The 13,414-nt window shown below is 38.3% G+C and overlaps 1 protein-coding gene across 1 annotated transcript in view; it reads right to left on the reverse strand.

Moving 5' to 3' along the window:
- Nucleotides 1–9,686, reverse strand: part of LOC133652645 (inactive phospholipase C-like protein 2) — a 357,479-nt gene extending 347,793 nt beyond the window's left edge. The window contains exon 1 of the mRNA XM_062051612.1: nt 9,553–9,686. Within this exon, the coding sequence (XP_061907596.1) occupies nt 9,553–9,680 (128 nt within the window). The 5' untranslated portion in view covers nt 9,681–9,686. The remainder of the gene's footprint in view (nt 1–9,552) is intronic.
- Nucleotides 9,687–13,414: the final 3,728 nt, after the last annotated feature.

Here is a 13,414-nt window from a genome sequence, read left to right on the forward strand (position 1 = left end):
TAGCGGGGGGTGTATATTGTAGCGTCCCGGAAGAGTTAGTGCTGCAAGGGGTTCCGGGTATTTGTTCTGTTGTGTTTATGTTGTGTTACGGTGCGGATGTTCTCCCGAAATGTGTTTGTCATTCTTGTTTGGTGTGGGTTCACAGTGTGGCGCATATTTGTAACAGTGTTAAAGTTGTTTATACGGCAACCCTCAGTGTGACCTGTATGGCTGTTGACCAAGTATGCCTTGCATTCACTTGTGTGTGTGAAAAGCCGTAGATATTATGTGACTGGGCCGGCACGCAAAGGCAGTGCCTTTAAGGTTTATTGGCGCTCTGTACTTCTCCCTACGTCCGTGTACTCAGCGGCGTTTTAAAAAGTCATACATTTTACTTTTTAAAAAATCGATACCGATAATTTTGAAACAGATACCGATAATTTCTGATATTACATTTTAAAGCATTTATCGGCCGATAATATCGGCAGTCCGATATTATCGGACATCTCTACTTTTTACATCATTATATTGTGAATGGAAAAACAGTACAAGTTACTTTTTTACTCTGGCAATTTAGCCGCCAGTTTTTCTACCGTAAAAACAAATGTATCGTTTTTCCATTCACAATAAAACACCGTTAAAAACAAGATTTTCCAGTAAAAATATGGCAGCTCAGTCAACAGAATTTTAACGCAAAAAAAATTGCATTTTTTTTTTAAATTTACAGTAATATGCAACGTAAAATGTATTGTCATTTTTATTAATTTGATGGGTAGTTTGCTGTAAAATCATAAGTCAAGCAGATATTTAGGAATTAAAACAATAATTTAGACCAAAAAATGTTTGGAAAGTATGATAATATACAGTAATATTTGTTGCAATAATGGATACTATTACAGTTTAAAAGGCATGCAATTTCAAGCAGTACATATGTTTGTTCTGTCAAAATGTTTGATAAAACCCAACACCAAGAATATACATTTGAAAGGCAATTTAAAATAAATAAAGAATAGTGAACAACAGGCTGAATAAGTGTACGTTATATGAGGCATAAATAACCAACTGAGAACGTGCCTGGTATGTTAACGTAACATATTATGGTAAGAGTCATTCAAATAACTATAACATATAGAACATGCTATACGTTTACCAAACAATCTGTCACTCCTAATCGCTAAATCCCATGAAATCTTATATGTCTAGTCTCTTACGTGAATGAGCTAAATAATATTATTTGATATTTTACGCTAATGTGTTAATAATTTCACACATAAGTCGCTCCTGAGCATAAGTCGCACCCCCGGCCAAACTATGAAAAAAACTGTGACTTATAGTCCGAAAAATACGGTAAATACAAAAACAGTATCACCGTTTTGTTTTGTACGGAAAAAGCTGGCAGCTTAGTTGCCAGAATTTTACTATTAAATTTACATTGGTTTTTACAACATTATATTGTGAATGTAAAAACAGTACAATTTCCTTTTTTATTCTAGCAACTTAGCTGCCAGTTTTTCTACCGTAAAAACATATGCATTGGTTTTCCGTTTACAGTAATACACTATTAAAGACAAGATTTTACAGTAAAAATATGGCAGCTCAGACAACAGAATTTTAACGCAAGAAAAAAATGCTATTTTATTTTTCAATTTACAGTAATATGCTGTAAAGAACACCCTAAAATGTATTGTCATTTTTATTAACTTGTTGGGTAGTTTGCTGTAAAACTATAAGTCAAGCATATATTTAAGGATCTGCTTGATAAATTTATAAATGTATTTTTATCTAGACAAAAAATGTTTGGAAAATCTGATAATATACAGAAATATTTGTTGCAATAATGGATACTATTACAGTTTATTTTTTATTTTTCCTTAAATCAACATAAAAAAACACAAGATACACTTACAATTAGTGCACCAACCCAAAAAACCTCCCTCCCCCATTTACACTCATTCACACAAAAGGGTTGTTTCTTTCTGTTATTAATATTCTGCTTCCTACATTATATATCAATATATATCAATACAGTCTGCAAGGGATACAGTCCGTAAGCACACATGATTGTGTGTGCTGCTGGTCCACTAATAGTACTAACCTTTAACAGTTAATTTTACTCATTTTCATTAATTACTAGTTTCTATGTAACTGTTTTATATTGTTTTACTTTCTTTTTTATTCAAGAAAATGTTTTCAATTTATTTATCTTATTTTATTTTATTATTATTTTTAAAAAGGACCCTATCTATTACAGTTTAAAAGGCAGTACATATATTTTTCTTTCAAAATGGAAAAAAAAACCTATTACATTTAGTGAGACAATATGAAGTACTTTATTGACACATATCATTTCCAGGTGTTTGCAGGCCAGATAAAATGATGTCGCGGGCCAGATCTGGCCCCCGAGCCTTGAGTTTGACACTTATGCATTAGACGGCATGGGACGGCGTGGCGAAGTTGGTAGAGTGGCTGTGCCAGCAATCGGAGTGTTGCTGGTTACTGGGGTTCAATTCCCACCTTCTACCTTCCTAGTCACGTCCGTTGTGTCCTTGGGCAAGACACTTCACCCTTTGCCTCTGATGGCTGCTGGTTAGCGCCTTGCATGGCAGCTCCCGCCATCAGTGTGTGAATGTGTGTGTGAATGGGTAAATGTGGAAATACTGTCAAAGCGCTTTGAGTACCTTGAAGGTAGAAAAGCGCTATACAAGTACAGCCCATTTATCATTTATTTATCATTTAAATTACCGTAATTTCCGGACTATAAGCCGCTACTTTTTCCCCTCGTTCTGGTCCCTGCGGCTTATACAACGGTGCGGCTTATTTACGGCCTGTTCTTCTCCGACACAGACGAAGAGGATTTTGGTGGTTTTAGTACGCAGGAGGAAGACGATGACGCAATGATTAAAGACTGACTTTTCATATACCGGTAGGCTGGTTATTTTGATAACGTACAGGCGAGCACTTTGTATTACTTTGCACCGTTGTATTATTTGTACTCTGCACGAATGCTGTTCGCCATGTCAAAGATGTGAAAGTTTGATTGAATGATTGAAAGATTTATTGTTAATAAATGGGGCGCTTTGCGTTCCCAAACAGTCATCTCTGTCCCGACAATTCCCTCCGTGGTAGCAGGAACCCCTATATACTACGGTAATTACACATCAAAACCCTGCGGCTTATAGTCGGGTGCGGCTTATATATGGAGCAATCTGTATTTTCCCCTAAATTTAGCTGGTGCGGCTTATAGTCAGGTGCGGCTTATAGTCCGGAAATTACGGTATATGTTGATGGGTTTGAAAAAAAAACACTAACAATATTCAAGGGTAAACACCCCGCCCCCCAAAAAAACAACAAAAAAACAGAACCCACACATTTTTTAATACTTCTGTTCATTTTAGTTTTTCTTATTTTGTTTTGTGCATGAAACTTTGGGACAACACTCAAACAACAGAAAAAAGCCTGTTTCTCTGAAAAATCATACATTGCAGGGCAAGGACATTTTCCGGGAAATGTCTGAAAACTGTATCACGATGAACAGCAAGTAACTTTAATCGGTCAATAATAAAATAACTGATTTTTTTTTATGACCTATCCCAAGTAAGGATCAAGGGAAAAACATATGAAATGTTCACATTTTTATTTCAAATATAACCTTTCTCTGATATCACTCTCCTCAGCTATGAAAGCAGAAAGGAAAGGAAATGTCAACGAAACCATGGAAAACACAATTCTGAAATCACATTTAACGCTTAAAATTAAGGTAAAAAGGTTTGATTAAAATGTATATACTATATAATATATTACGAGAATCGTGTTGAACCAAAAATTGATTTCTAAATTGAATCGCCGCTCCAAGAATCGGAATTGAATCGAATCGTGCCCAAAGAGTCCCACCTCTACCGACTATAATTGTCGGAGACAATAATTATTTATTATTTTTGTTGACTGTGGAGGGGGGCGTGGTCTGCGGGCCTGCGGCGGAGCAGGGTGTGTAAGGACCGGCCTCGAAGCCAGCGGCAGGTGAGTAGATTGCCCAGCTGGGGATGATTATCTAATCACCTGTCGCCCTTATTAGCAGCAGCCGGACCGAGACACGTGGTTGGAATTGGAGCGAGAGAGAGAGAGACACTAGAGGGCAAAGCAGAGACACGCCGGACTGAAAAGTCCTATCTATATACTGCCGAAAAAGCAAATCATACTGGTGGATGAAAATAAAAGACTTGATCCAACCTGAATACCGGACTCTCGTGCCAGAGTGTGGTGGTCAGGAGGACCCACTAGAGGGCAACGTCTACATTGACATTGTTAATGAATGGTTGCATCCCTACTACTGTAAATTTGTTCTCTACGCTTTGGACCTAGTGACTTATAAAACGGTGTGGCTAATTTGTGCAAATAGTGTTCAAAAAACACATGCAAGGACACTGAAATGGTGTCTAATTGTTTGTGCTATGGCGCCATCTTTTGGACGAGTTCACTCACTGCAGGTGCTGTGGTGTGAATGCAGAAAGTAAATCCTTCTGTTTAGAGCTTTCAGCCGTAAGCACAAATGTCGTTCAGTCTTCTAGTCATCCATAACGTTTCTACTCGTATGGTTTCTTCATTCATCACTCCATGCAACGTTTGTCAGTTTTACAATATCACTAAAACTATTCTTACTTACTAAACCGTCCCCATGTGTGATGTCTGCGGGAGTATTTCAAGCATATTTGTTCGTGCTATCATAATGTAAACTAATATGCTAACACGTTTACGAGTGTCTGTGTTAGTATTATTAGCTTACAATGCCATTCTTTTTGTATTGTTTCAGTTTGGTGAATTCACCAAAACGTCACTGTGGACTTATTGAGCCTGTTTAGCGGATCGGAGAGCTAGTTTCCACAGCTAGTGGGTTCGTAAAGACTTCCGTCTTGTTTGAACAGCCATTTTACTGCCCTGTTTCAGACACTGTTTAGAAACAATGAAGGTATATAAATAGACATTTACAGAATCATGCTGAGTAAATAATTTAACTGATTTCACAACGCATACATCTGCCGCTTATAGTCCAGTGCAGCTAATATGTGGAAGCAATGTTTTCTTCTCAAATTTAATGGGTGCGGCTTATACACCGGTGCACTTTATAGTCCAGAAAATAAGGTACTTACTGTGATTTTAAACACAATATGTTGTTTTTCATGGAATCTAGTGTTGTCCCGATACTGGTACCAAAATATGTATTTTGCTACTTTTTGCTACTTTTCTAAATAAAGGGGACTACAAAAAATGGCATTATTGGCTTTATTTTAGCAAAAAATCTTAGGGTACATTAAACATGTGTTTCTTATTGCAAGTTTGTCCTTAAATAAAATAGTTAACGTACAAGACAACTTGTCTTTTATTAGTAAGTAAACACACAAAGGCTCCTAATTTATCTGCTGACGTATGCAGTAACATATTGTGTCATTTTCCATTCTATTATTTTGTCAAAATTATGAGGGACAAGTGGTAGAAAATGAATTATTCATCTACTTGTTCATTTACTGTTAATATCTGCTTACTTTCTCTTGCAACATGTTCTATCTACACTTCTGGTAAAATGTAATAATCACTTATTCTTCTGTTGTTTGGATGCTTTACATTAGTTTTGGATGATACCACAAATTTAGGTATCAATCCGATACCAAGTCGTTACAGGATCATACATTGGTCATATTCAAAGTCCTCATGTTTTTTTTATTCATTTTTATTTATCTCCTTCATTGATGTGCATTTTTTATCAATAGACAATTAAACTCTAACAACAAAACAGATATTTACACACCTATGCTTGAGAAGGAACAGGATGAAGAAAATCTTATATTTCCTGCCCCCTTCAATATTAATAAGTAGTTAATGGATAGCCCAGATTCACAAGCATACAAACCAAACACATGCATCCAAATATAATGAAAAGAAACAAAAAACACACACAAAAAAACAATTGCAAAAACTTCATGAAGTACAAACCGAACAAAAAATAATATACACCTCACGGGATGATACAAAAAAATACAAAACCAGACAAAAAATAGGTAAAAAAATAATAAATATAAAGCAAAATGTAAACAATTACGGCTGTCCGTATGATCTTATTGTTCTGTCTTTATATTTTTTTTTCCGATTGGAATATATTTCTACAATCTATTATCTCATTGTAAAGAGAATTATATTAAAACTCTAATAAAATTCTGGACACAGAATAAATGTGTCCAGGGACATTGAGTTTATAAACATAATATAAATTAAAAAAAAAAAACGAAATAAGATTTTGTGGTGTTAAAAATATCGATGTAATCGTAGTAGTATCGACTAGATACGCTCCTGTACTTGGTATCATTACAGTGGATGTTAGGTGTAGATCCACCAATGGCGTTTATTTACATTGTGACGCCGGTGAGCTACGGTGTGTAGTGACGCATGTTTAGATATTCCTCGTCCTGCAGGGATGATACTTGTAAGAAACTCACTTTGTCGCCATGGAGACGAGGATTAGTGATTTAGAAGTAGCTAAAACACTGCAGACTACGGATGGACTTTAGCCGCCAGCTAGCTAGCCATGCAAAAATGCGTCCGTTCTCCCTTTCCTGTCTACACACTGTGTCTGATTGTAAGTACTCCGTGATTGTGCGCTGCCGAACATGCTCCTCTCCTCTGCTGCTTTTTGGAGGCAGTATAGTACCAAATATGATTCAGTAGTATCGCGGTACTATACTAATACCGTTATACCGTACAACCCTAATGGAATCATACAAAAAGCTGGGCATACAGAAACCCAGGCACCACTGTATATTCTATGCTTTTCAGTAGAGATGTCCGATAATATCGGACTGCCGATATTATCGGCCGATAAATGCTTTAAAATGTAATATCGGAAATTATCGGTATCGGTTTCAAAAAGTAAAATGTATGACTTTTTTAAAACGCCGCTGTACGGAGTGGTACACGGACGTAGGGAGAAGTACGGAGCGCCAATAAACCTTAAAGGCACTGCCTTTGCGTGCCGGCCCAATCATATAATATCTATGGCTTTTCACACACACACACAAGTGAATGCAAGGCGTACTTGGTCAGCAGCCATACAGGTCACACTGAGGGTGGTCGTATAAAAAACTTTAACACTGTTACACATATGCGCCACACTGTGAACCCACACCAAACAAGAATGACAAACACATTTTGGGAGAACATCCGCACCGTAACACAACATAAACACAACACATCTCCCGAATTCGTAGGTCTCAAGGTTGGCAAGTATGCTCTAGTACAGGAGTGCCCATTACGTCGATCGCGAGCTACCGGTTGATCACGGAGGGTGTGTCAGTCGATCGCCAGCCAGTCATTAAAAAAATAGTCCTAAAAATGAGCGATCATAAATCTTCACTATGACGTCACTTTCGTCACTTGATTGACATTCACGGCACCCGAGGGTCTTCTGAGATGACGCTGGCTGCTGCCAGCTCATTATTAAGAAAAAATTACCGAAAGGAAGGCGAGAAACACTTTTTATTTCAACAGACTCTGGCGCCGTACCTGTCGTCAAAACTCCAAAGACCGACTGCACAGTTGCACAATAAAAGCGCTGCTTCATCCTGCCTGCGCTAACAAAATAAGAGTCTCAGAAAGCTGGCGTGCACAAGCTAGCAAGCTACGGAGTTTGCCGCCAATGTATTTCTTGTAAAGTGTATACAAAGGAGTACGGAAGCTGGACAAATAAGATGCCAAAAACCAACCACTTTCATGTGGTATTGGACAGAAAGGAGGACTTTTTTTCTCCTCCATTTGAAAATGCGGACGTTATCAGCACCACTGTCTGATTCCTATCAAAGCAAGTCATCAGAATCAGGTAATACACCAACTTATATTCTTGTCTTCATGGAAGAAAGGAATCTATATGTGTTAAACATGCTTGCATTATCTTTAAACACCTTTAATTTATTAACAATATTAATTATACGTGTTAAACATACTTGTATTATCTTTAAACACCATTAACTTGTTAACAATATTAACTATATGTGTTAAACATGCTTGCATTATCTTTAAACACCTTTAACTTGTTAACAATATTAACTATGTATTAAACATGCTTGTATTATCATTAAACACCTTTAACTTGTTAACATTAACTATATGTGTTAAACATGCTTGTATTATCATTAAACACCTTTAACTTGTTAACATTAACTATATCAATCAATCAATCAATCAATGTTTATTTATATAGCCCTAAATCACAAGTGTCTCAAAGGGCTGTACAAGATATTGTGTTAAACATGCTTGTATTATCTTTAAACACCTTTAACTTGTTGACAATATTAACTATATGTGTTAAACATGCTTGCATTGTTAACAAAAACATATATTTCATAAATAAGTAAATATAAATTATATATATGAATGAGGTAGATCCCCACGACTTGATCAATTGAAAAGTAGCTCGCCTGCAGAAAAAGTGTGGGCACCCCTGCTCTAGTATACTCTGGACTGAAGCTGTGTGCCTTCATTGTTTTTGTAGCTGTTGTTTTGAAGCATGTTTGAAAAAATAAAATAAAATAATGCACTTTGTGAAAGTCAAAGTATAGTATTTCCCATAGTTGTAGTGGGTATCAGGATTATCTCAGGGAGAGCTTGTCCCAAATTCCAAGCTGCTGTTTTGAGGCTTGTTAAAAAAAATAATGCACTTTGTGACTTCAATAATAAATATGGCAGTGCCATGTTGGCACTTTTTTCCATAACTGGAGTTGAAGTTGTTCTCTTATGTTGGAAAACCTTGTTTTTGATTGATTGATTGAAACTTGTATTAGTAGATTGCACAGTACAGTACATATTCCGTACAATTGACCACTAAATGGTAACACCCGAATAAGTTTTTCAACTTGTTTAAGTCGGGGTCCACGTTAATCAATTCATGGTAAAGTTACATTGTTTAATGCATCCAGCGGGGCATCACAACAAAATTAGGCATAATAATGTGTTAATTCCACGACTGTATATATCGGTATCGGTTGATATCGGAATCGGTAATTAAGAGCTGGACAATATCGGAATATCGGCAAAAAAGCCATTATCGGACATCTCTAGTAAAAATGCTTAAAGCAAATTAATGTAGACTACCTCAAAAAACGTCCACGTATGCTTTGTTTTATAGGTGACATTGAAAATTTGTAAAAACTGGGGCTGCCAAAACGAGTTGACTCATGCAATTAATCACAAACAATTTTGCATTAATCATGTATATACACATATTGATGCCGTCATTTATTTTGACTGCACATGCTTCTTTGCTTTCTAAACCATGGGTGTCAAACTGTATACATCGGTATCGGTTGATATCGGAATCGGTAATTAAGAGTTGGACAATATCGGAATATCGGATATCGGCAAAAAAGCCATTATCGGACATCTCTACTTTTCAGAAGTAGCAGAGGAAGATCAATTTTCACTTCCCGCCGATTTAAATGAGCTCATGTGCGAATATTTGTGTCTATATGGTAAACATCAATCGGATCCTTTGAGCAAGTTTGGTGTGTTGGAAAGAGGGTCAGAGAGCCTTACCAGAGTTGGCCCTCGATCCACTGGGAGAGATAATGTCTCACTTCAATGGGGAAGTGTTGCCCATACAGAGACTGCATCTGGTGGAGGGCGTCTCCCTGGAGCTGCTGGGCCTGGATCCACACTGCCATCTTCTACACCCTGTCAAGAGAGAAACCAGCAGGTCAGTCAGGGAGCTTCTCGATGGTGCTGTTGTACTCAATTCTGTTACCAGTAGGGAAAAAAATGGAAAAATACATTCCAAAACAGTGAAACTAATGTGTAGCGTCAGCAGGCGAAGACAATCAAATCAAGTGGATATCTTCCGAAGTTCCAGTCTTTTAAAGGACTGAATTCCCTCTTTGTTTTCATTACGCTGACTGCGGAGAGAAATTAAGACTAAAGAGACCGGAACGACGGAGCACGTAATTGGTTTGACGTTATCATCCACATACGTAAAGGGGAACTGCACTTTTCTTCTTTTAATTTTACCTGTCATTTACAAATGCCCCCGGGCCACACTTTGGACACCCCTGCACTAGGCCATAGTGCTTTGTAAATAGTAAAAAAAAATTGCGAGCAAGAGGTGGCTAACAATGCAGGTAATGGGGATTACTCTATTCCGCCTATAAAGTCCTCTAAAAAACATCTTTAAAAAAAGCCAACAATACTCCATTTACATGCTGGGACCTGCATATTAACCAAGCTATAGCGACATTGTCGTTTTACAAAACCCGTTTCTGGGTGTTGTTGATAAATGGCTGTAGCTTTGCATAGTAGAGTTTTTAAATTGCACTTACAGATGTAGCGACTAACTGTAGTTACTGACAGTGGTTTTCTGAAGTGTCCCTGAGCCCATGTGGTGATATCCTTTACACACCGATGTCGGTTTTCGATGCAATACCGCCTGAGGGATCAAAGGTCCGTAATATCATCGCTTACTTGCAGTGATTTCTCCAGATTCTCTGAACCTTTTGATGATATTACGGACCGTAGATGGTGAAAATCTCTAAATTCCTTGCAATAGTTCATTTATAAATGTTGTTCTTAAACTGTTTGACGATTTGCTCACGCATTTGTTGACAAAGTGGTGACCCTCGCCCCATCTTTGTTTGTGTATGACTGAGCATTTCATGGAAGCTGCTTTTATACCCAATCATGGCACCTACCTGTTCCCAATTAGCCGGTTCACCTGTGGGATGTACCAAATAAGTGTTAGAGTAGCATTCCTCAACTTTCTCAGTCTTTTTTGCCACTTGTGCCAGCTTTTTTGAAACATGTTGCAGGCATCAAATTCCAAATGAGCTAATATTTGCAAAAAATAACCAAGTTTTCCAGTTTGAACGTTAAATATCTTGTCTTTGCAGTCTATTCAATTGAATATAAGTTGAAAAGGATTTGCAAATCATTGTATTCTGTTTTTATTTACCATTTACACAACGTGACAACTTCACTGGTTTTGGGCTTTGTACCATAACAATATTCAACATAATGCATTGAGCAATCAGTCCTGAAGGTGGCAGTCAAGTGCATTACGGAGTGGTTGCCAACTTGTCTGGCCTGCCATATCATTTATCGTGGCTCGCCACTTTATGGTGCGACTCATCATTAAAAGTGGCCCACCACACCATTTCACGTGGTCTGCCCTCATCATTGAATGTGTCTCGCCACACCATTTTATGTGCTCCACCGCATCATTTAAAGCAGTGGTCCCCAACCACAGGCCGCACAAGAAATTAAAAAAAAAAAAAAAAAAAAAAAAAAAAAATTTTTTTTATTTTTATTAAATCAACATTAAAAACACAATATATACATTATATATCAATACAGCGTGGAGGGATACAGTCCGTAAGCACACATGATTGTATATCTTTATGACAAAAAAATAAAATAAAAAAAAAATAAAAAATTTAAACTACCCCCCCCCCACACACACACACACACACCCCAGCCTGACTAAATCCTTAAAAAAATACATTAATGACAAAATAGAGGAAAACACAAATAAGCCACGTGAGCTCTGGAAAATTCTCAACAACCAGCTTCCCGGTTGCAGCCAAAAACTTAAAACCAGACTCACCAACATCAGCATCAAGGAGGGTGACTCCCTCATTACAGACAAAATGGAGGTAGCAAGCAGACTTAACGCCATTTTCACCAGCATAGCCGCAACTCTTGTCAACAAGCTGTCCCACCACTCTGGTCGCTTTGTTGTAGAACACATTAAAGCCTTCTACAGAAAGCTAGGAGTATCCAACAATGATTTCAAATTAGAAATGGTCACAGCTGATGAGGTGCTTAAAAAATTGAGCGCGCTCCACCCTAACAAGGCCACCGGCCTTGATAATATTCCCTCCAGATTCCTCAGGGACTCTGCCTCCATCATTGCCCCAATCATCACGCACATAATAAACCTCTCAATTTCACAAGGCCAAGTACAAAAAGATTTTAAGATAGCAAGAGTAACTCCACTCTTTACAAAAGGAAGCAAATTGGAACCTGGCAACTACCGACCTGTTTCTATTCTCAGTTCCATTTCGAAAGTAATGGAAAAAAATAGTTTATGAAGAAGTCGATAGTTACCTTGCCACCAATAAACTCATGTACAAATTCCAATCCGGCTTCAGAACTAACCACTCCACTGACAGTGACATGCCTCCTTTATCTGACCGACCACATCAAACATGAGGTGGACGCGGGCAAATACTGCGGCAAGGTCATGCTGGACCTTCAGAAGGCCTTTGACACCGTTAACCACGCTATACTGTTGGATAAGCTCCGAGCAATCGGATTTAACAAAACCTCATCGAGCTGGATGCAATCTTACTTGGAGGGGAGGGAGCAGGTGGTAGAGGTGAACGGCACCGTGTCCCCCCCCCCTCTCGGTGAGCTGTGGAGTCCCCCAAGGTAGTATAATAGGGCCTTTACTGTTCCTAATATACATAAACGACTTGTCATCAGCATGCGACTGTGAATTGTTCTTGTTTGCGGATGACTCGGCCTTGCTGGTATCAGACAGGGACAAGTCACAGGTGGAGAAAATCCTCAGTGCTGAACTCTGTAGAACTTGCACCTGGCTCGCTGACAACAAGCTATCTATACACTTGGGTAAAACGGAATCCATCCTGTTTGGGTCCCACATCAACCTTAAGAAAGTCAGTGACTTCACTATAAAAGTGGGTGACATTGTTATCACCAGTAAAGATGAGGTCACCTACCTAGGTTCCATTCTAGAGGCTAATCTTTCCTGTGATAAAATGGCAACCAAGGTAATCAAAAAGGTCAACCAACGAACGAGATTTCTCTATAGAATCTCCTCTCTGGTCAACAAAAGCACCATGAGGATTCTAGCGGGAACTCTCGTTCAACCCTTTTTCGATCACGCATGCACCTCCTGGTACCCTAGCACTTTCAAAACCCTCAAATCTAAACTCCAAACATCCCAGAACAAGCTAGTCAGGTTACTTCTAGACCTCCACCCCAGATCCCACCTCACTCCTACCCACTTCTCCAAAGTGGGCTGGCTCAGGGTGGAGGACAGAGTTAAACAACTAGCACTGAGCCTAGTCTATAAAATCCGCTACACCTCCCTGATACCGAAGTAATTGTCAAACTACTTCCTTAACGTAAATGACCGCCATAACCACAACACCAGGGGGAGCTCCACTAACCACGTTAAACCCAGATTCCGAACTAACAAAGGTCTTAACTCATTCTCCTTCTATGCCACATCAATGTGGAATGCGCTCCCAAAAGGTATAAAAGAAAGGGCATCTCTATCCTCCTTCAAAACCGCAATAAAAGTACACCTCCAGGCAGCTACAACCCTAAACTAACACCCACCCCGGATTGTTAATAATCAAATGTAAACAATCAAATGTAGATA

The sequence above is a fragment of the Entelurus aequoreus genome, linkage group LG06, assembly GCF_033978785.1.
Source record: "Entelurus aequoreus isolate RoL-2023_Sb linkage group LG06, RoL_Eaeq_v1.1, whole genome shotgun sequence".
NCBI lineage: Eukaryota > Metazoa > Chordata > Actinopteri > Syngnathiformes > Syngnathidae > Entelurus > Entelurus aequoreus.